This window comes from Mirounga leonina, unplaced genomic scaffold, assembly GCF_011800145.1.
Source record: "Mirounga leonina isolate KUSES-001 unplaced genomic scaffold, KU_Mleo_1.0 Mir_114, whole genome shotgun sequence".
NCBI classification, from domain to species: domain Eukaryota; kingdom Metazoa; phylum Chordata; class Mammalia; order Carnivora; family Phocidae; genus Mirounga; species Mirounga leonina.
In genome coordinates, this window is record NW_023270265.1 from 36,242,795 (window position 1) to 36,264,053 (window position 21,259).

At 43.6% G+C, this 21,259-nt stretch overlaps 1 protein-coding gene across 1 annotated transcript; it reads left to right on the forward strand.

Moving 5' to 3' along the window:
• Nucleotides 1-1,736: 1,736 nt before the first annotated feature.
• Nucleotides 1,737-18,543, forward strand: TECTB (tectorin beta). The gene is made up of 10 exons (XM_035020819.1): nucleotides 1,737-1,812; nucleotides 2,791-2,981; nucleotides 4,253-4,395; nucleotides 4,501-4,573; nucleotides 10,228-10,331; nucleotides 10,472-10,555; nucleotides 14,454-14,616; nucleotides 16,148-16,220; nucleotides 17,454-17,486; nucleotides 18,432-18,543. The coding sequence occupies exons 1-10, from the start codon at nucleotides 1,737-1,739 to the stop codon at nucleotides 18,479-18,481; spliced, it is 990 nt and encodes a 329-aa protein (XP_034876710.1). The 3' UTR covers nucleotides 18,482-18,543.
• Nucleotides 18,544-21,259: the final 2,716 nt, after the last annotated feature.

Here is a 21,259-nt window from a genome sequence, read left to right on the forward strand (position 1 = left end):
GGGGAGAAAAAAACAACTCAGAGACATATACATTCGCATGAAATTGTTAGTTGTCTTTTCATGTAATCTATTATTTATTGACTACTTCACAGTTTACAAGAGCCTTCATTTCATTGCTCTCTCACGCTGTAAGGTAAGCCCAGGGTTATGCCTCCATTTAGAGAGAAGGAAACTGAGTCACAAAAATTTTTAATGACTTGCCACATGGCTACTTCCTTGGTTTTTTTTTTTACACCATCATTGTAAGACATACCAGCAACTTAACATTAGATTTTTAGGAAATAAGGAATCTCTACCATGTTACGTATGCACATTGCTTATAAAACACATCCCAGTGTTTCCACAACATTAAATTATGTGCGCTCAAAGGGAGGAATGGGTATCTTAAAACTAAGGAAATGTGGTAAGTAGCAAAACAATGCTTTAACCCAGTATTCTAACTCTGAATCATTGTGTATTGATGACTTAGCTTCTCAACTACATTATAAAGCCCTGCAAAAGAGAGCATTTTTCTGTACTTATTACTACTGCCTCTCAAAGGGCTTTATGTAGTAGCTTTCATTGATTGATAAAAGAGTCTGTTTCCTCTAAAAACAAAAATTAAAACAAACCCTGATTTTTCATTCTTAAATTTCTGGGTGCTAAAAAAAAAAAAAAAACTCAGGCAATATATTCAGAAACTTCTCAGGAGTAGGATTTTATCTGTTGTTTTCAGTGGGATCTTGTTTGGTGACTAAGGATTGAATTATAAGATTGCCTTTCTAAGTTCCTTCTTCCAATATCACTGCTCTAGGAGACTAACAAAACTTCAAAACCTGGAGAACTAAAATAAAAAGTTGTATTCAGGATGAAGTTCTAGAGAAATGCCAGGATGACATTCTAGTTTAGAGTTTATTAAAAAATATTGGGGGGGGGGGACGGGAATCCCTTAACATGTTTGCATTAATACTAACAACCTATTTTTTGTTTGAGTAGCAATTGTAACACTGCTGAACTTGGGTCCTCTTTAGTTTAAAGTTTAGATAGCCTCCATATAAAAATAAGAATGCAAGAAATAAAGCAAAGAAAGCAAGACATAAAGAAAGAAAATTGTCCCCTAGAACTGTGCAGAAATTAGGGTTTGCCTCTAATCAAAGTTATTTTTGTATGAGGGGGAAAAAATTCAACTTTTTATTCCAATCCTGGTTGAAGCAGTTAAAAAAAAAAGTTTTTCCAACTCTGTGAAGTCAAAGGAATTAGATTCAAGTGGCCGAACCTGAGCTTCCCATCAGATCACTGTGCAAGGTTTCCCTTTATTTCCCCCCACAGTGGATAATGCATGTTCATTGTGATTTATCTGGAGCCGGTTTCTTTTACACCCTTAGCTGATATAAAGTCGAGCTAGGAATGAGGCCGGAGATTTGGGGAGCATCTGGGAGGCAGCCTCTACAGTCCAGAGAGAATGAAACAGTCGGGAACATGAGCAACCGCATGTGTCATTGACGTTCCCAGTGGTAGGAGCCCCACTTTTTGCCTCTCAGCGCAGACAAGGAACCATTAAGAAAGGAGGACAGAATTATCGATCTCCCTTGAAAATTTCCCTCAGGATTGTGTGTGCTGCTTTGTTTTCACCCTTGATTTTAACTTTTCACTCATGTTTCTGACCTAGAATGATCCAGGCTTGGGCTCTCTGGCAGGACTGTGAACATTTGGCAGCTTGGTTTGACCACCTGTCAAAGAGCGGGTTCTGAGAAGCGATGGTGATGAAGGCCTTTGTCCTGCTGGTTGTCTTTGCAGAAGCCTCTGCGAGATCTTGTACTCCGAATAAAGCAGGTATGCCTTGGACTAGCCCATCTTCCCCAAAAGGGAGGTTTCCCAAAGACTCTTTGCAAAGTTCAGAGCTCTGTGTTTCTTTTGTTATCAAAATGCAATATCAATACTGTAGCCAAGTAGTTGCAATAAAGCACTCCAGTGCCAACCAGACTTTTCCCATAGGAAATAACAATGTATTGGAGAAACTTAGACTTTTTTAAAATTAGAGAATCCTAGATAGATGAATGGATAGATACATAGATATAAAAATATTTCTTTTCTCTTTTTCTTTTTTAAAGATTTTATTTATTTTTTTGACAGAGAGAGACACAGCAAGAGAGGGAACATAAGCAGGGGGAGTGGGAGAGGGAGAAGCAGGCTTCCCTCTGAGCAGGGAGCCTGATGCGGGGCTCGATCCCAGGACCCCGGGATCATGACCTAAGCCAAAGGCAGAAGCTTAACGACTGAGCCACCCAGGCACCCCTAAAAATATTTATTTTCAATAAATAAATAATGTATTACAATAATTTAATAAATACATAATCTATTTCCTATGTGACTTATTGAAATTATGTCCTGTGTCATAAATTAGTGTTTCACAATGTTATGCCTGAAATGGACATTTTTTAAAAATTTTAAATTATGTGCTCACTTTCATGGGCACAGAAATTTGTATATATTTCTAAATTTATCTATATTTCTAATCCGTTCAACCTGGTTTCACAAATATATTCCTTAAAATAGATTAAAGTTGAAAAGTAGACCAGTTTTGAGTATATATTAAGTATAGTGCAGATATCACAGAGATGTAGCGGAAACTAGAAAACTTCAGTGGCTGAGGTTTGGGGAAAACATTCATCACAGTTCATGAAGAATAGTGAGGAAAGTGTTTTTAACCAACTGCTTTCCATGTTCAGGTGTGGCTAGAACCCACTGTTCTTTATGAAGATTAATATGATTACCATATCTGATTTCAAACCACGTGTATCCTCTTTCTAGATGTCATTCTTGTGTTTTGTTATCCCAAAACCATCATCACCAAAATCCCCGAGTGTCCCTATGGCTGGGAAGTGCATCAGCTGGCCCTTGGGGGACTGTGTTACAATGGGGTCCATGAAGGAGGTTACTATCAATTTGTGATCCCGGATTTGTCACCTAAAAACAAGTCCTACTGTGGAACGCAGTCCGAGGTAAGTCCAGGCCACACAACGAGGAGTTGCTGAGATGACACAACTGGGCCCCAAAATAAGATATCTGCTGCCCACCCTTAAAGGGATTCAGAATTCACCAATTTCCTTTTAATAGCCAATCCTGACTTTTATTTCCTGGGATGTTAGTGTTATTTAAATTCTTCTCATCTGCCTAGTTTAAGTGAGTCTTTGGATTTGAATTTTATTCTCCTAATTTGTTGCCTGAGTGAACTAGGCCACCGTCCACTGAGTAGAACAATACACATCTCCCACCTCCACCTTGCTTTGAGTTCTGAGCATGTGATCATAAGCTGCCATCCTTCTGGGTTGGATGGTGGGACATCCTCTGCCCAAGACTTTGAAGTAGTCGGAAAGGCACTTTAAAGGAGTATCCAAAGTATAATACAATTCATAATTGGGTCTTGTGAAGTACTTGGGACAGGTAATCAGAATTAAAAGGAACCACATGCAGCCTCTTGCCAAATATCCTCATAGGTCAGAGGAGACATTGGAGACGTCCCAATAAAGTCACAAGTTGGGGGCCCCAGAACCAGTAGGGGTGTAGTCACGAAGGGTGGCTGCTCCATTTTTGACCCCTAGCATTCCTGCTACTTTGACTGCAGAAGGCTGTACATACAGGAGATCTCTGAAAATGAGAGCAAAGAGCACCCAAGGCCACCTCCTCTTCCTAAAGACCCCATGAGGACTTAGTGATTTAGAGAGTAATGGACATGATTAACAGAAACGTCATGTCTTTTAGTATCCTGGAAGAGTGAACTAGAAATCATCTGTGTGGTCTTAGGCAGGTCACCTCTCACATAGATGTTCAAGATCCCTTCCAACTCCAATATTCTGTGATCTTACAGTTCAACAAGCCAGAGGAAAAAGTCACAGGAATAGTGGTCATTATTGGAAGAGGGAAAGAGCAAATATGACATAGTAATGATGTGCTAGATGGGTGAAGGCATTCATGTAAGATTACTTGGATGGGGGAAATGGATAAAAAGTTGATGCTGGGAAACAGAGATTCTTTCACCAGTTCTTTTTGGTCAGAAGCCCAATGGGTATATGGATCTCTTGTAAGTGTGCAACATTCAACTTAGGTTATTTTAAACAATCTTGGTCGAACATATTCAAGAACTCTTTGCAGAAATTCTCAGCTCACCATTGACGTCTCCCCGTGGGTCTGATCATCTTCGATCGCTTTTCCCAGAACCCTCCTTCTCATCATGGGGCCCAGGGCCACCCTAACTGTCTTCTTCCTTTTTCAGTACAAGCCCCCCATCTACCACTTCTACAGCCATATCATTTCCAATGACAGCACAGTGATCGTAAAGAACCAGCCCGTGAACTACTCCTTCTCCTGCACCTACCATTCCACCTACTTGGTCAACCAGGCTGCCTTTGACCAAAGGTAAGTTGCTTTGAGAGTGGAGGGCTGGCGGCCTTGTGTGTGTTCTGCAGGCCCTGTCAATCAGGCATGTTTCAGTCCTTATGCAAAATTCTCTCCCCTTTTCAGAGTGGCCACTGTTCACGTGAAGAACGGGAGCATGGGCACATTTGAAAGCCAATTGTCTCTCAACTTCTACACTGTAAGTGGTCTCCAGGTTCTCATTAGTGCCCCATGGCCTTTTCAGGAAATGAGGGGAGGCTTCCTCAGGATTTACTCGTCCCTAAGCTCTCTGCAGAACCCCGTTCTTGAATTCAAATTAAGACATAAGCTTTGGTCTAGTTTTAAACCTCTTCAAAGACTAGATGCAACAAGAAGGTCGATTCATAGACTGGATGGAGGAGCTATAAAAGGTGTCACAGAGATATAAAGTCATTGTTCCCATCTTCTGATAAAACTGAGGCAAGAGCAATCCTGTGAGTTGTCAGAGGTCAGGAGGCAGTAAGATGGCCAACGTCTAACTCTTAAGCCAGGTTAGTTTCCACTGCAACCCACTCCAGAGAGTTATATTAGAATCTAGCTCCCGTTAAAGCATTTGGCGCAGAGTAGTGACCTTCCTGCCTGGGACAGAGCTGAGGAGAGAGGTCGGGGTTGCCCTCTGTTGCCTAGTTCTTTGGTATCCAAAGCCATTCAGAGAGTAGGCTTCCTCTTGGTCTAATTTAGGCACACTGCCTCTATTGACATTGAAGTTAAAGGCACACTTTGGTCTCTCAAAATAAAACTAAATATGCAACAGCCATTAGCCCAGCTGCCCTCCTGTTTAGAAGGGGTGTTTTGTTTTTTTTAACCTGCAGCTTCCAATGAGAAGGTGGCATACTTAGAGTGACACTCCAGCTGGCTGGAGGAAGATGTAGGCAGAAATTGAAACTTGTACATAGAACATTAGAACTGGGAGATATTCTTAGAAGCCATCATGTCCAACCCATTCACCTCACAAAGGAAAGGACTATATTACCTGGAACTCCACTGACCTTGAACTCTTTGAACTTGCTTTACCTGCTGCCTAGAAGCTACCAATCCAGCTGAACTCAGAAGGTGAGAGATCCTCTAGAAGGGATCCCAGAGTCACCTGGTCCATTTTACAGACAAGGATCTGCAGCCCAGAAGGAGGAAGTGGTGTGCCCATGATCCCACAGGTAGTGTGGAGCAGTGCCCAGTCTAGCATACGGATCTCTTAGCACTGCTCTCTGAGGCTTACTTCCTATGAAGGAAATGGAGCTTGGGTTTCATGATCCTTCTCTTGCACTGGCCTCATTTAAGGCCCTGGGTCTAATTTCATATTCAAAATTTTGATTCTTTTTATTAAAAAGGGCTTTCTACATTATAGAAATGTTAAGGTCCCAAAGAACCTAGGTCTGCCCCTGACCGCACACCCCTAATGGTTAAGTTCAGACAAAAGGAATCCCATATAGCCCCTGGGCCTATAGTCAGGGTTATAGAGGGTTAATGCAGTGTGGACCAGCAGGGGGGATTAAAAGATGGCAACATCATTGCAATAACTGATAAAGGTTGTCCAGAGAGAAAAACAGGCTCACTCATCGACAACGGTCTCAGGGGACATCGTGGTGATGGGCTGTCCTTACTACTGAGCGCCTGTCCAGATGTGCATGATTGTTATTTTAACCAGATAAAACTACAGATATGCTCCTATGAGGATTTTATGACAGCTGGCACTAGAGAGGTACCAGGATTATCAAAAATCATCACCCACCATCAGCCGTGTTGGGCTGTTTCGGACATATATAGCAAATCTTAGAATTGGAAGGAACCTATTCTTTTTTAAGAAAACAACAACAACAAAATAGAGGTATAGCCTCATCATCACCCAGATCATCCTCTGGGCTGGATAGACAGACTTTCCAGGACACTTCCTTGAGCTGTTCTAGAAATGAGGCTAAGGTGTCCCCTGGGGCTCATCAAGACCCTTCCAGGACAAACAGACCTCAGCAAAGATGGGGTCTGATGTTGCAACCGACATTTTTGTACTGATTAATATTCCTACCATGGACTTGGTTTCCTAGGCCTGACCCACACGGCTGGTATTTTTCTTCCCCTCCCTTCTTCCGCTCTGAGAGCATTCTTGTGTGTTTCTGAAGCAACATCTGCCCTCTGCATACATTTCCATCAAATCACCAGGCACAGAGCTGTGCCCTAGATTACACAAAGGAATCAGTGCACGGCTAATTGCTTAGGATTCCAAGAGCTCCAAGTGCTGGGCTCCAAAACCACCAGTTCTACTCGACATGCTTCCTCTCTTCTCCCTCTACCCCCTCCCACTCACTCCTGCCAACAGCCCATACTTGGTATTCCTGGAGAGAAGTCATTTTGGCCCCCGGTCCAAAATAAAGGAAGGGAGTCAGCTTGTAGAAGTGGACTAGCAGTGTGCTTAAGAAAATGGTCTGCCATTGGCCCACTGGTTTCAGGTCTAGTTCTACCATTTACTAGTTGTGCGACCTTGGGTAAGTTAGTTAACCTCTTTGGGCCTTCATCTATTCATTTGTTAAATAGAAATAATAATAGCATTTACTCCACACGTTTATGATGAGGATTAAAGGAAATTATTTTTATGAAGCACTTACCATACTACCTGGTACAAAGTAAGTGCCTGCAAAAGTAGCCAAACTCATGATCACAGCTTTTGACCCCATATAAAGCGAAAACTCTGAGAGCTCTTGGCACCAGCAGTTACCATTATAGTGTTACCTTTATACCATCAAAGTCAGTATGGGATAAGGTTGACTTTTATGCAATCAAAATAGTATTGACAATTCTTCTTAGTTAGAGACCAGGGAAAAGGCTTGGGATAGGACAAATGCAGGCAATAGAGGCAAAATTCATAGACTTCCAAAGTCAGAACAATCTTCAGAGGTGATCAACCTTGACCTCCTAACCAACGTCCAAAGCCCTTCTGCAAGATTGCTCCCCACCTTTTCCAAGGACAAGGGCAAGTTAGACTTTCCCGTTTTAGATCAGCTTGTGAAATCTGATATCTTGAACCATAGTCCATTGGTCATGGTTCTGTCTTCTGAAATAATACTGAGTCATGATGTTGCTGATGGTCCTTCAACTCTCTCAAGCTTATCTTCCCCAACATCTCCCCACCATTGGTGCTCCATCATCCTAGCCCCTCTTCTCTGAGAATTATCCAGTTGGCCACTGCCCCACTAAAAAGCAGAGCCCAGAATGGAAATGTTATATTCTAGACCCTTTCAGACCTCTGCAGGGCACAGTGGGTCAGGGGTGAGCTTCTTAGTTCTGAAAGACTCTAGGAACATGTTCTAGAATATTAGCTTTGTGCAGCTTTCTTTCATTTCTATCTCACGTTGAGCCTGCGAGCAACAGCAGCTCCCAGATCTTGCCCACATCAACTGCTGTTAAACCAGATGTACCCATCTTAACAGTGTCAATGGACCATTGTGACTCAATCTTTCCATCAGGGGAAGGGACTGGAAGGCTTGATTTTTCAAGGTGTTCTTCCCTCCTGTTCCACAAATGAGTAGTTTATGTGGTGTTTCTATGTTTCCAGGAATGCCAAAGCAAATGGTCCCGGTATTATAGGATGAGGCTATCTGGAAATAGGTCCCTAACTTATGTTATAAAGAAAGTAGGAGGAAATCATGCTGAGAATTGCCTTAGCTATAAGGTGAGAAGTGAAGAAACTGACCATTAAAAGTGTTTTGTTTCAGAAATGGAATTAACGGTGCATATTCTCTTCTCCACTTTGTAACAGAATTGCACTAGTTTCTCTGCAAGTAGAGGCATTATTCCAATATTCTAATACCCCATGGGCTGGTCCCTGGGAGATGGGGCTGGGAGAAGCACCTGTGGCTAGGTTGGGGGACTGCATTGTGGCCCCAGGTTATGTCCTCCATTTGTAAACAGTCTCATGAAATATGACAAATCTCAGAAAATAATAATAAACAGTAACAATCATTGTAAATCTGCCACTTTAACTGCATAGTAAGTTAGTAAATCACTTATGATTAAGAACATTATTATTTAATTATTGCAACCATTTATGTGGTGCAGGGGGTTAGCAGACAGGAAGAAAAGAACTGACTTCTGAGTGTCTGACTCAGCGAGGCCTAGTTGTACCTGCAATCAGGAAAAAATTTAAGAGCCCCTAGAAAATGATTTTAAGGCCTCTCAGCAAATACCCTGAATTGGACCATTAGGGGGCTAAAGTCCATTGCAACTAGATATCCTTGCTGCTTGTTTACCCATTGCAGTTCTGCAAATCTCCAAGTCCATGAAACTCGATCTTTTACCTAGTATCCTGGTTTAAGCTTTATGCTTCTATTACATAAAATCATCATCATAAAAACATTGCTGCAAGGCTGATGAAGGCAAAGGTTACTCCCATTTTTCAGATGGGGAAACTGAAGCCCAAATGTCTGACTTGCCTAAAAGTTAGTGGTGGGATCTAGGATTAGCCCAGCAACATTGTCCTTCCATCATGGTGCTTTTGTCTCCAGAGGCTAAACTCAGAGAGTAGTTAAAGGTTGTTACTAAAGTTGCGTTTAGTAACTTTAAGACAATGAATGGAGAAATCAGCCTCCTTTGGGTAGGTCAACTAGACACACTACTATTTTTTTAATAACTCACCTAGAACTGCCTGATGAAGAGACCAAACGAAGACCATACACACCACGCCAGTGACCAAAGGCTGCTGATCCTGTGCTCCAGTTGTGGTCGTGACTCCCTATTGCACTTAGAGTTGCAACCACAGTCTTCTGGATCCATCCCCATAGCCTCTCTCACTTCACCACCAACCCCCCTCACTTCCTACCTGCTCTCCCCCACCCCCTTTGCTCGCTCAAGCTCCAGCATATTGGCCTCCTTGCTGTCCCTCCAGCTACACTGTCACCCAGGGCTTTTGCCTTGGCTGGAACATTCTTCCCCCAGATGCCTGCATGCACTACACACACTATAGAAGCATTTCTTTGTATCAGTACTTAGCCTGGAAGCACAGGCTTCCTAGCTTCCCTCAAGTCTTGGCTCAGATGTCACAACCTCAGTGAGACCTCCTTAACTACAATGGTATTTAAAGTTGCAGCTTGCCCCTCCTTGCACTTCCACCTTACCTTACTCTCCTCTACATTCCTTACAGTTTTTCTATATAATGTCCTATATTCTATTCTAACATATTATATAATTCACTCGCTTACTGTCTATTGTCTGCATCCCTTGCTGGAATGTCAGGTGGTTAGAGATAGAGATCTTTGCCTTGTTCCCAGATACATCTCAATATACAGGATGTTCTGACATAGAGACCATCTCAATACAGAGAGCAGTGCCTGACACACAGTAGGTGATCAGTAAGTTGCTGTTGTTGCCTTTGTTGTTAACTGTACTGGAATCAGATCAAACGCTCCCTGACCCAGGCTGGAATCTGCTCAGGCAAATAGTGGAGGTGAGCAAGAGCAAAGCGAGGTTGTCTATGTTTTATCCCTATTCCCGTGGGTGATTAAGTAAAGCTCAGTGCTTCAGCATTCTTGGATTCCACCTTTTTTCCATCAGCCAAATCTTGTTACTTGCTGGCGTAGACGAGACGTACAGTGTGTTTCTCATTGTGACCAGCAAGTCCAGAGATGTGATACCCTCGTCCCTTCTAAGATGGCCCCAGCATCCTAGGACATACAGCGTCTCTACTCCCGGAGGGTCTCACTGTGGTCTCACATGCCTGTGCCCTTGGGTGGACTCCCACCACCATCCCACCCCAGTTCATCTGCTCCTGTCACACCCAACTGCTCAGTCTGAGAGGTCGTAATGACCAGTGTCAATTTCCTTCCAAAGAATGCCAAGTTCTCCACTAAGAAGGAAGCCCCTTTTGTCCTGGAGACATATGAAATCGGTTCAGATCTGTTTGCAGGAGTAGAAGCCAAAGGGCTGAGTGTTAGGTAAGTATGTTTCCTCCCTATTTATATTTTTAAAGCCAAAGAAAAGAAAAAAAAGATCAGCCAAGAGACTTTTGAATTACCAGATGTTTCTAGGCATACAACTCTCTGGCTCAAAGCAATGCATTTTATTCCATTTGCAGGTTTAAAGTGGTTTTGAACAGCTGTTGGGCCACACCATCAGCTGATTTCATGTATCCCTTGCAGTGGCAGCTAATTAACAAGGGGTAAGTACCACCCTCCAGAGCACAGTGCTGAGAAGTGGCGTAGCTCTGGGGCTACTTTGGCTTGGAATGGCTTGGGAAGAAGAGGTGAAGCCTCAGGGTCACATCCGTGACACCCTCTGTGCTTCCAGACTGGGTACTGATACTAGCAAAATTTATATGGTGCTTTCTAGGTACCAGGTACTCTTCTGAGAGCTTCATCATGTATTAACTCTTGTGCCTTACAAGAGACAGTCATTATTACTACCATCCCTATTTTCCAAGTGAGGCAACTGAGGCACAGGAGGGGCTAAGTAATGTCACATACTTAGCATGTGTGTATTTATGGGCAAGTGGGTTTAAACCCAATTAGTCTGACACCAGAACCCTGGTGAGAACTAAATTAGATAATCTGTGTAAAAAGTTAAGCATGTAGTACCTAGTCAGTATCCAATCATTTTAATTAATATCACTGTTTTTTTGTTATTAATTCAGTAGATAATTGGGAGTTCTTAAAATTTTTGAATAGAGGACGAAAGTATTGGGATTGTACATGGAAAGATGATTCTGGAAGTCATCCATGTGATGGGTTAGAAGCAGTACATGGGAGGTGGAAAGACCAGATTAGAGGTCATGGCCTGCACTGAGGTGTAGCCAAGTGAATAGAAAGGTCATCCAAGGGAGGGAGAGGCGATCAAAACTTAGCAACCAATCAGATATGGGGTGGAGAGGAGGACAGGGCAAGAAGCCTGAGAAATATGTGGCGTCAAACCTGTGGGTTGTGAAGGTAAGGAATTGTTTGTTGTTGGGTGTTAGAGAAGAAGATTCTGGAAAAGGGTGTTGGATTCTCCTTGAGTTCAGGGATGACATGTTGAGCTTGAGATGACAATTTTCTGGGAACACCTAGACTTGGAACTTTTTAAAACAGAGGACAGGTTGAGCTAGACTAGAGACGTAGACATCATACACACAATGAACAGTAAATGCAAAAGAGACCATTCCCCAAACCCAAACAGACCGTATGCCCATGTTGCCACCAGAACCCTTCAAAGCTAAGTAAACACTGGGGCCAGGGACAAAAATGATTAGATAACAAAGGTGGAGCCACCTTGGACCTTTAACTATTTATTTTTACTTAACAAATACTTAAACAGCACTTACAACATACCAAACATGTTCTAGGTCAGTGCCTTACAAATATTAATTTATTTAAATTTCACCAAACCCCTATAAAGTAGGTAGTATAATAAGCACTATTTTATACAGGAAAAAATCTGAGGGGTAGACAGGTTCAGAAACTTGCCCAAAGTCCAGAGCTAGTCAGGGGATGGATGATCTGGGGTTCAAACTCAGGCAGCATTATTTCCTAAGCAATGTCGGTAGGATGGGCCAGCAGAACCACATCTAAGCAACCCAGCAAAGCTTCCTGTGGAGATGGTAGCTTAATTTGGATGTCACACCTATCACTGAAGGTTCTCTTGACAATTTAGGTTCTCTTGACAATGGTGCAATCAGATGACTTCAGGAAGACTATGAAATAAGTTCTTGACCTACAGGGACCTGAAATTATGATCAGGCAATGGGAACCTCTCTCACACATTGGCTACAATGGGGCGAAGGCGCTGCCATAGCTTGGAAACCTCTCCTTGCAAAGCACTCTGGTACTGTGGCTTCCAACTTACAGATGTATAAAATGGCAGGAAGGGGAATGCCTGTGGCTTTGTGGTGGTCTACGGAGGCAGTCCTCAGACTCTAGTGTGTATAGGAATTATCTAGGGTACCTGTTACACATGCAGGCACAGAGTTAACCTACCCCAACAGAGGGTTCCTGGGCAAACCCTGAGAACCTACGTTGGAGCAGAGCCAAATTAAAGAAGCCCTCATCTGGTTCCATATTCTGCCTAGCTAGAACGGCCCCTTAAGGTTGGAGATACTTGCACAAAAACCAGTGCCAAGGGGAGGAATGAGAAAGTCCACTCCCATAACCTCCCAGATGCTTTTGGTTGCCACTGGGCCCTTTTGGAGGAAAACCCAGTTTTCAAGAGCATACTGAGAGCTTAGAAGAGATATATTATTAGGAATTTTGATCTTATGTAGGGAAGAAGACTCCTGCGGTGATATTGTAAGAGCCTCCCTTGGGCATTCCACCATCCCACGATGTCTGTCACAGAGGGGCAGGTGCCATAGCCAGTGCCAAGGGGCAGCAGAGCCAAGACATCTAAGCCTGCCCAGGACTTGACTCCTCCCCACCCCAACAAAGCTCTGTTTACATTGTTTTCCACCGGCCGACACCATGCCTTGGACACTCCAGCTGCAAGAAGCTATTTTAAGGACTCAGGTCTTGAGTTCGTACAAGGCTCTCAGGTTTATTGACCGAATGATCCTCCAAGGTCTTGTTTCACAACTCAGAAAATGCCTTCAGCTCTGTCCTTGCTCACAGGTCACCACAAACGCGGCCAGGCCTCCGACCTTTGGTCCAGATATAAGGTATACTGTTCACTCCCATTTTAATCACTAACTCCAAGAGTTGACATTCCTTCAGTCCTACCTCTAATTTGCACCCTAATGTCTGGCTCTGATGGAATGTGTGGAGGAGGGGACATCTCAAGGGCTCTCAGACAGCTGGATGGATTTCTGGCGTGTGTATACTGAGTTGGATTGGCAATGGAGTCAGAGAGAAGCTCTGGGAGGAGTATTAACTTTGGGGTCCACTGTAGTGCTGTCCACTGGTCTTAAGCTTTTGGACCCATAGACCTTTCTCCACAAAGGACAGACCCTGGTGTTCCTTGTCACCTGGACACAACACTCTCCAAAGTTCACGTGGGCCTTATTGTACATTTGTGTCTGCTCCCAACACCTTGCTGAATGTCTGCCACTTAAATAGGGAATTAGCGTGTGTTTGGTAAATGAAAAAGTATTTTGATTAAACCAAGTTTTTTCAGTCTCAATGCTGTTGACATTTGGGGTTGGATCATTCTTTGTTGGGGGTGGGCGGCTCTCCTGTGCATTATTGTGTGATGATGTGCAGCACCCCTCGCCTCTACTTACTACATGTCAGTAACACCTCACCCCTAGTTGCGGCGACAATGCCAAATATCTCCTGGGGGAGGGGTGGGGCAAATCTCACCCTAGGTGAGAACCACAGGCTTTGACAAATGCCCATCTGTGTCATTATTTTTGCTTTTATTGTAAATTATTATCTTTGGGACTCTGGGATTTCCCAAACGCTACATTCTCGTTATAGAGTATTTGGAAAATATATAAAGATATAGGAAGAAAGCAGAAACCGCCCATAATTCCACCACTCCCTGATAGCCAGCATTAACATTTAGATGGTATCCCTCCAGTCATTTTTTTTCCTGTGCCTATATTAAAAACATGACCAAATTTTTACAAAGGTAACTATATAATATAGAATTTAAATAACACAACCTAAGTTCAAATTCCCAGTGGCAAACGCTCACAAGATACACAGAGAAAGACGCAGTGTATGACGTGGCTCAGGTGGTTATGGCAGTACTTTTGGGAAATGCTGTTCTCAGCAGCAGTGTCCTTATCTTGTACACATCCTGGGAGTCAGTCCATGTCCCAGGCCTTCAGACAACTTCATCTCTCAGGAATGTCCCTTCTTTGAGACAGACGTGTGGTGACTTACCTGGTGTGCAGCTTCTCCTAAGTCACCCCCTGCCCCCCTCCCCACTGTCCCCTGTCTATAGAATGAGGACTAGCACACCCATCCCATATCTCCTCAACTTGACCTCATATCATGAAGATAAGCAAGGTGCTCCCAGTCAAAGTGCTTTGCAAGGATAACATGCTGTATAGGAGCCCAGGGGAGTGTTGCTGTTGTCTGCGAATTTACCTCAGATTTTGCTAGAGTTCATGAGGTAACTCTCTCTCCCCCCTGCCCCATCTGCTCCAGCTGCCCCACGGATGAAAGCGTCCTCGTATATGAGAATGGGAAAGATCACAGGGCCACCTTCCAATTCAATGCTTTCCGGTTCCAGAACATCCCCAAACTCTCCAAGGTTTGGTTACACTGTGAGACATTCATCTGTGACAGTGAGAAGCTCTCCTGCCCAGTGGTGAGCCACCTCTCTCCAGAGCGAGAATGTGACCCGAGGTGGGAGTGGGGGCGGTATTTGGGAAGCTGTATTTTTAGCTGGGCATCATAACCAGACCAGTGTACTTGTGTGCGGAGGGCATTCTGGAAGAAAGGGCACTGGGTGTAGGGGCAAACGTCCGGGCCCTGTCCACCCTACCACCAACAAGCGCCATGGTCTGGCACGTGCCACTTAAACTCTGCAGCCTGGTTTCCTCGTCCTTAAAGACAGTGGTGATAAGTCACGGTGGCCCTTCTCTTTTCAGAGAGCCGTATTAGGTAAAACGAGCACGATAACAGACATGGAAATGCTTTGAAAAAGTTAAAAGCACAAGGAAAATTCAAAACGTCGGTGGTAGCAAGAGGTGCTGCATGGAAGTCAAAAGACGGGTATTTTTAGCTCTTGCCTGGCCAGCTGAAGGGTCCATCTCTGAGACTTGAAATGAGCCAGAGAGAGGCTGCAGAAATTCCCAACACCCATTACTGCTGCACTGAACTTTGTGAGAGGAAGCGCTGGGCGGTGGGGCCCTGGGCTCACAGCCAAGTTCAGCGCAGCCCAGGCCAGGGGCCAGTGTCCCCTCTGCACCCCCCACCGAGAAGCTGCTGCAGAATCCAGGTTTCCATGGCAGCCAGGTGTGAACCTGGTCCTTAGGACAGTGGTTCCACAGTGTGGTCCCCAACAGCTTCAGCATCACCTGGGAACTTGTTAGGGATGCAAATTCTCAGGCTCCCCAGACCGCCTGATTCAGAAACACTCGGGGGGCCCAGAAATCTGTGCTTTAACAGCCCCTGCAGGTGATTCTGAGGCATGTTCAGGCTTGAGAACCACTGCCTTAGACCAAAAAGTGCTAAATCACCAACTGTTGCCTGCTCTGGTCTGTCTGGATTAGAGACCCCAGAGAGGAGGAACACAGTGTTTCTGAAGAGGACACCTGCTCACGTAGCCCGTGGTAACCAACAGAACAAAGATTATAATCTCTGTTTCTACTCATTTGTTTTGGCCAGAAAATGATCACATAGCCGCACAAATAAAGGGCAGGGAGCAGAGAGATATTTTTACAGTTGATGAAAGGATAATTATTGGCAATACATTTTAAAAAGAAAAGAAAATGAGCCAGAACACATTTTGCAAGTGTCCACCTCTCAAACCACTGTAAGGAGAGTAACTGCAGGTAAAAAGCCTCACTTCTTATCAAAAGAAACCACGCCAATCCCTCCCACACCCAACAACCTCTCCCAGCAGGGTATCTTCTAGCTTGAAGAGTTCATAAAGTAAAGTTTTTTCCTTTTAACCAAGTTAGAGAAGGGATGAAGACAGCACTCTGGATAATAAGTAAGTAAGTAAGCAAGTAAGTAAATAGACGACAGACAAATAAGGTAACTAAGATCTCTTGACGGGAGAGTTTTGACTCTATCAAGTTTGTGACTTCTTTTTTTTAAATCTCTTGCCTTTCTCCCCTTTCTTTCCTGTGTGCATTTCTCATACCTCCCTCCCCGCGGCTGGGGGTCTTCAGACCTGCGACAAGAGGAAGCGCCTCCTCCGGGACCAGACAGGGGGCGTCCTGGTGGTGGAGCTCTCGCTCCGTGGTAAGCTTCTCGGTTTTCCCAATGCTTGAGTTCACGCTGGGCTGCGTCCACAGGCACAGCCGGTTGGAGCATTTTAACTGAATTGCCAAACCAGGCGTGCCTGTAGACCCTACCTTCACCTGCAGCTCAAGGCTTCCCACCTGGCCGGGGGGAGGGGGGGGCAGCGGCAGGGGAAGCCGTAGCTCATGCCATACCAAGAAGTTGAGGTTTATTAACTACCCTGAAACTCTCTGTCTGCAGCCTAAATTCCAATGCCCGCTAGGAATTAGGAAGTGCTGAGCTTCCGGACAGAGCATGCGGCAAATTGTAGTAATAGACAACGAAATGTACTGGGAACATCCGGCGCAAGTCAACAAAACTTCATAGAGCATCCAGTGCTGGCCCTGGGCTGGGCTCGACACTGGGGTTTCAGAATGAAAGGAGACCCCCGTGGCCCTTGTCTTCAAGAACTCATCATCTAGCAAGGAGAGAGATGCTAAATGCCAAGGGAAAGGGAGATGACTATCAATGGGGGTGGAGGAGGCAGGGCGCTATGGGAGTTCACGGCAAGGGGATGCACCCTAGTCCAGGGCCTAGGGAAGACTTGCGTCCATAATCTTTCAGCATGACCTGAAGAGTGCTATGACCTGAAGGGTGAGCAGGGCCCGTGGGAAGGCTGGGGCCTTGAGTAGCTACACATCTGAGAGAACAGTTGCTAAGCTATGACCAGGGCCCAATCCAGGCCGTGCCGCTGTTTTCTGGCCTACAAGCTAAGAACGGTTTGTACCTACTTATATGGTTGAAAAAAAAAAATCAAAAGAATGATATTTCATATTTTATGATATATCACAAAATGATATGAAATCAAATTTCAGTTTTCTATAAAGTTTTGTTGGAACACAGCCAGACGCGTTCATATGAGGTATTGTCCCCAGATGCTTTCACCCTACAAAGGCATCTCCAAATAGTTGCAACAGGGACCATAAGGCCCATAGCTGAAACATTTATTCTCTGGCCCCTTCCAGAAACCTTCCAACCCCTGCCTTAGAAAGCCAGGAGAAAATGGTTTTCTTCTTCTTTCAAAGAGCTTTGGTGAACCCCACTATAAACTTGGTCTTAAAGGCAATGGGGGGGGTGCTATTGGTTTAAGCAGGAGAGGATATAGTCAGGTTTGTATTTTGGAAACACAGACCTGAGGCTCCTTCCATGATCTCTTCTTAAACCTTCAGCTTTCTCTCTCTTTACTCATTACAGGCAGGGGATTCTCCAGTCTCTATAGCTTCTCAGGTAAGGAAAAGAGGCACCTCTGGGACGGGTCATGGGGCAATGCCTTTAGAAGGTAATGTGTGTTTTAAAAGACGCCAAACCTCTAGGAATTGAAAGCTGCTCTTTAAAGCAGCTTTGCTTGGGTTTCTGCATTTAGAGAATGTGATTTTCAATGATCCGTTTTTTCAACAAATATTTCTGAGTCCCTGCTCAGAAGGTCACTAAATGACCTTGGGCAATGAACTCACCCTTCCACTCCCCAGTTTCCTCTAAGAAATTAGGCCTAATAATTGCTCCTATCATCCATGGCTGCTGTATGGATTAAATGTGACAACTAAGGGCACCAAACAATGCCCCGCATAGAGCAAACATCCAGTAAGATCAGCCATCACTACTCTTCTAGGCAGTGGAGCTCCTGCAGAGGGAGATAGGCAAGGCTTCTGCACTTCCCCGTAGTGTGATGCGTTGGAGTGGGGGTAGAGGAATGATTTAGAATGATTTAGATAGCAGCCAGGGAAGCCTCTCTGAAGAAGAAACATTTCAGCTAAGACCCAAGATCTCACCCGCATGATGAGGAGAACAACTATGTGAGGAGATGGGGTAAGACAGTTCTATTTATTAATAAACTCACAGATGTAGACTTTGCTCTTGGTTACAGGAAATCACGTAAACCAACTTTTTAAGACTCTAATCCCAGATCCTCGTTTCTAAAGGAAGTCCTATAGCAAAAGCCCTAAGGTGAAATGTGCCATCGCTGTGTTATCCATGTTCAGACAAGGCACGCTGCAAGGAACTGACAAAACCAAGCTACAGAAACCCCAAAAGATAAACAGATTTTATATAAAATGTGCAGAGTTTTATGAAAACCTACTTAATGCCCCTGAGTTGACTCTTCCGTTAACTCTTTGTTGCGTTGTCCTTGCTCCATGTAAACTGTTTCTGTCCACTCTCCTGTCTCATTCACAGATGTCCTCTATCACCTCATGGTGATGCTGGGGATTTGTGTCGTGTTGTAGGAGATCGCCAGGCAGGCATGGCATCTCCTCCCACCCGACATCACCTCCTGGGTCCGTGGCAAACTCCCATTTATTGTGCTGCCAGCGAGAACAAACAGAAGAGCATATTGTTGAGAAGCAGAAAGTAGTGCTTTGCCAGTTACGTCTCCAATGATTTTTGTGAATCTCAGTGATTGCCTTCGTGCCCCACGTCCTCCTGTGACTTCCTGCGGCTTCCAGTTCCTCTCCTGCAGCTGGCGCAGGAGTCTCCTTTGCCATGCTCAAGTCAGGACTGCAGTGGACTCGTCTGAAAGCTATTCTGATTTTAAAAGACTAGCACACCCAACCCAGTGCTGCTGAGCATTTTGAGGAGAATGTAGGGCATGACCACAAAGTCAGTGCTAAGTACAGAATGCACAGGAATAGCCAACTTTGCCAAGGGGGTCCTTTGGCATTGATTCTGTGCAATGCTTATTTAAGAACCAGGGCTGAGCCACCAGGCAGGGGTTCCAATCTTTCAAATGATGATGTGGGAATCAGAGTGAAATAGAATAGTGTTGCTCAAACCTGAGTATTAGAAAGGAAAACAGTTCTTGAGAGGCCTCCAGGGCTAACCTAATTTGTTTTTAGTATAGTGTTTCTTCTTAAATCGGTATAAACATTATATAGATATTAACTCATTTTTATAGCCGATATAGATTTCAAAAATTAAAAGAAAATTACAGATTAAATAGGACTAAAGCCACAAGAAGAATAAAACTCACATTAACATAAATTTAACGTCATATATTGGCATTGCCTAAATGAAACCACTCTTGGCACATGACTCTGGAGTGACATCTGTGACAGGTCCTCTGAAGTCTGTCAACCCAAACCTACTCTACACCTTGTGATGCTCAATGCTTTCGCTATTTTTTTTCTATTTGATCCAAGAAATCTTCATCTGTGCAGAATGATCTGACCTCATTTAGTCTTTAACAGTCAAGCGTGTATCTATCTGTTTTTGTCTCCTTGACTTACCATCATTAGAACAGAACCTACCAAAAAAATCAGAAAGAAGCACAACTGCAAAAATGGCTAGTGGAATCACACGGGGCCACACCCTGATAACACCACCACCCAGTGATCCAGAATGCATGGATGTTAATGACTTAAGGGTCAACAAAATAAAAACTGAATGAACCAATCCTCGTAGACAACTGGGAGAGCCCCAAGAATGCACTGTCAACCCCAGAAGCTAGAATGGGATAGGAAAATCCAGAGCTCTAAGTTTTTTTCTTAGTCCTGTACGGACTTAATTTGTGGGCTCATACTTTGAAAACACATCAGCATGTATCTCTGTGGTTAATGTATTTGAGAAGTTTTGAGATCTGTAGTTTGGTGGGTCTTTTACAACTGTGCTAAGGAACTGAGAAATTCAGCTAGTTCCCAAATTTCTGGAAACATGGAGTACATGTTTGTTTAGCAACAGACTAGATTCAGATGACTCAGCATAGTCTAAACGGGTCTCAAAGCTGGAGCTCCAACCAGTTTGAGATCTCTTCTTCTTATAAATTCAGAATTTTGATAATCAGGAAGGACAGAAGACTTATTTTATTTGTTCTAGTCAAAAATTCTTAAATAGCCTACTTAGAGCCATGATCAAATCTTTGTCTGTCAGAGTCAAACAATGTTGTATTAGTTTTGCTTTATTTTATCATATTGTTTAATGATCTTCTCTCTCCTCCCGGTGCTATGGAATAAATAAAATGCCTTAAAATAAATAACCTATGATTACAGCTTACGATGTTAATGTATCATATTGATAGCCAATTCCTCCGCCCTCCCAGGGGTTTCTACAGCTAGAACTTCTTCGACTCACACACATACCACAGACTTCCCATCATTCTACCCTACATTTACCTTCCAAAACTCCCCGCGTTCGCTTTCTGATGCAAGGAGGCAACGCCATCTGTATGATCTCCCGGTCTCTAACGCCCTAATGTCTACCACCAGCAATCAAATGTACTTCAACCTCAGGTGAGCTAAAGCCCCTTCATGTCTTCTAACTTCTCTATCAAGGAATTAAGAGAAAACACTCCTGAAATAATCCCTGCTATAAATTCTCATGAGTGCTAAACATAAAACATATTTAGAGAACGAGGAAAGAGTAGATCACTCCCTTAGGTATCCTTAGATTTTAGGAAATTAATCTTATCAAATTCCTGCTTATGATCCTTAAAGACTCACTCTCTTAAAACTTGAGTAATATAAAGAAAAGAAAATATACAGACATGCATATATACTGAGGATACAGACGCACATAAATCTCTACCTATCTCTACCTATCAAACAATAGATATAGATTTAGATACGGAGAGATTTCTCTGTGTGTTTATGTACATAGATCTGTATATATGTATATATGTGCACCTGTGAATGGACGTGTATGCACATGTGTGGAAATGTTTTATGTGTTTGTATGGATGCCAAATGTTTATTATGTCCAATGAAAAAGGCAGAAGCAACAAAGTCTTTATTATATAAATATAACTTGTATAAGCATGTGGGCTAGAGCTGAAAAGGAACACACACACACATTCCATACAAATACAAAGATGGGATAATGGTAGACAATCACTATATCCCACCCCATCCCTACATCAGTGTATCATTGTCTAATGCCTTTCAGATGTAACAACATTGGACTGCTTAGTTACCTCCACACTTTTGTGCACACCTGTTAGTCCTTAATATATTGCAGGACTACTAGTATGCTACTTCTCTTCAACTAAACTGGGAGCTAAAGATCAAGGAATG

Coding starts and splice junctions, on each gene's coding strand:
- TECTB (XM_035020819.1), top strand. CDS start 1,737: ATGGTGATGAAGGCCTTTGTCCTGCTGGTTGTCTTTGCAGAAGCCTCT. Junction 4,574..10,227: donor TGTCTCTCAACTTCTACACT/GTAAGTGGTCTC, acceptor TTCCTTCCAAAG/AATGCCAAGTTCTCCACTAA. Junction 16,221..17,453: donor GGTGGAGCTCTCGCTCCGTG/GTAAGCTTCTCG, acceptor TACTCATTACAG/GCAGGGGATTCTCCAGTCTC.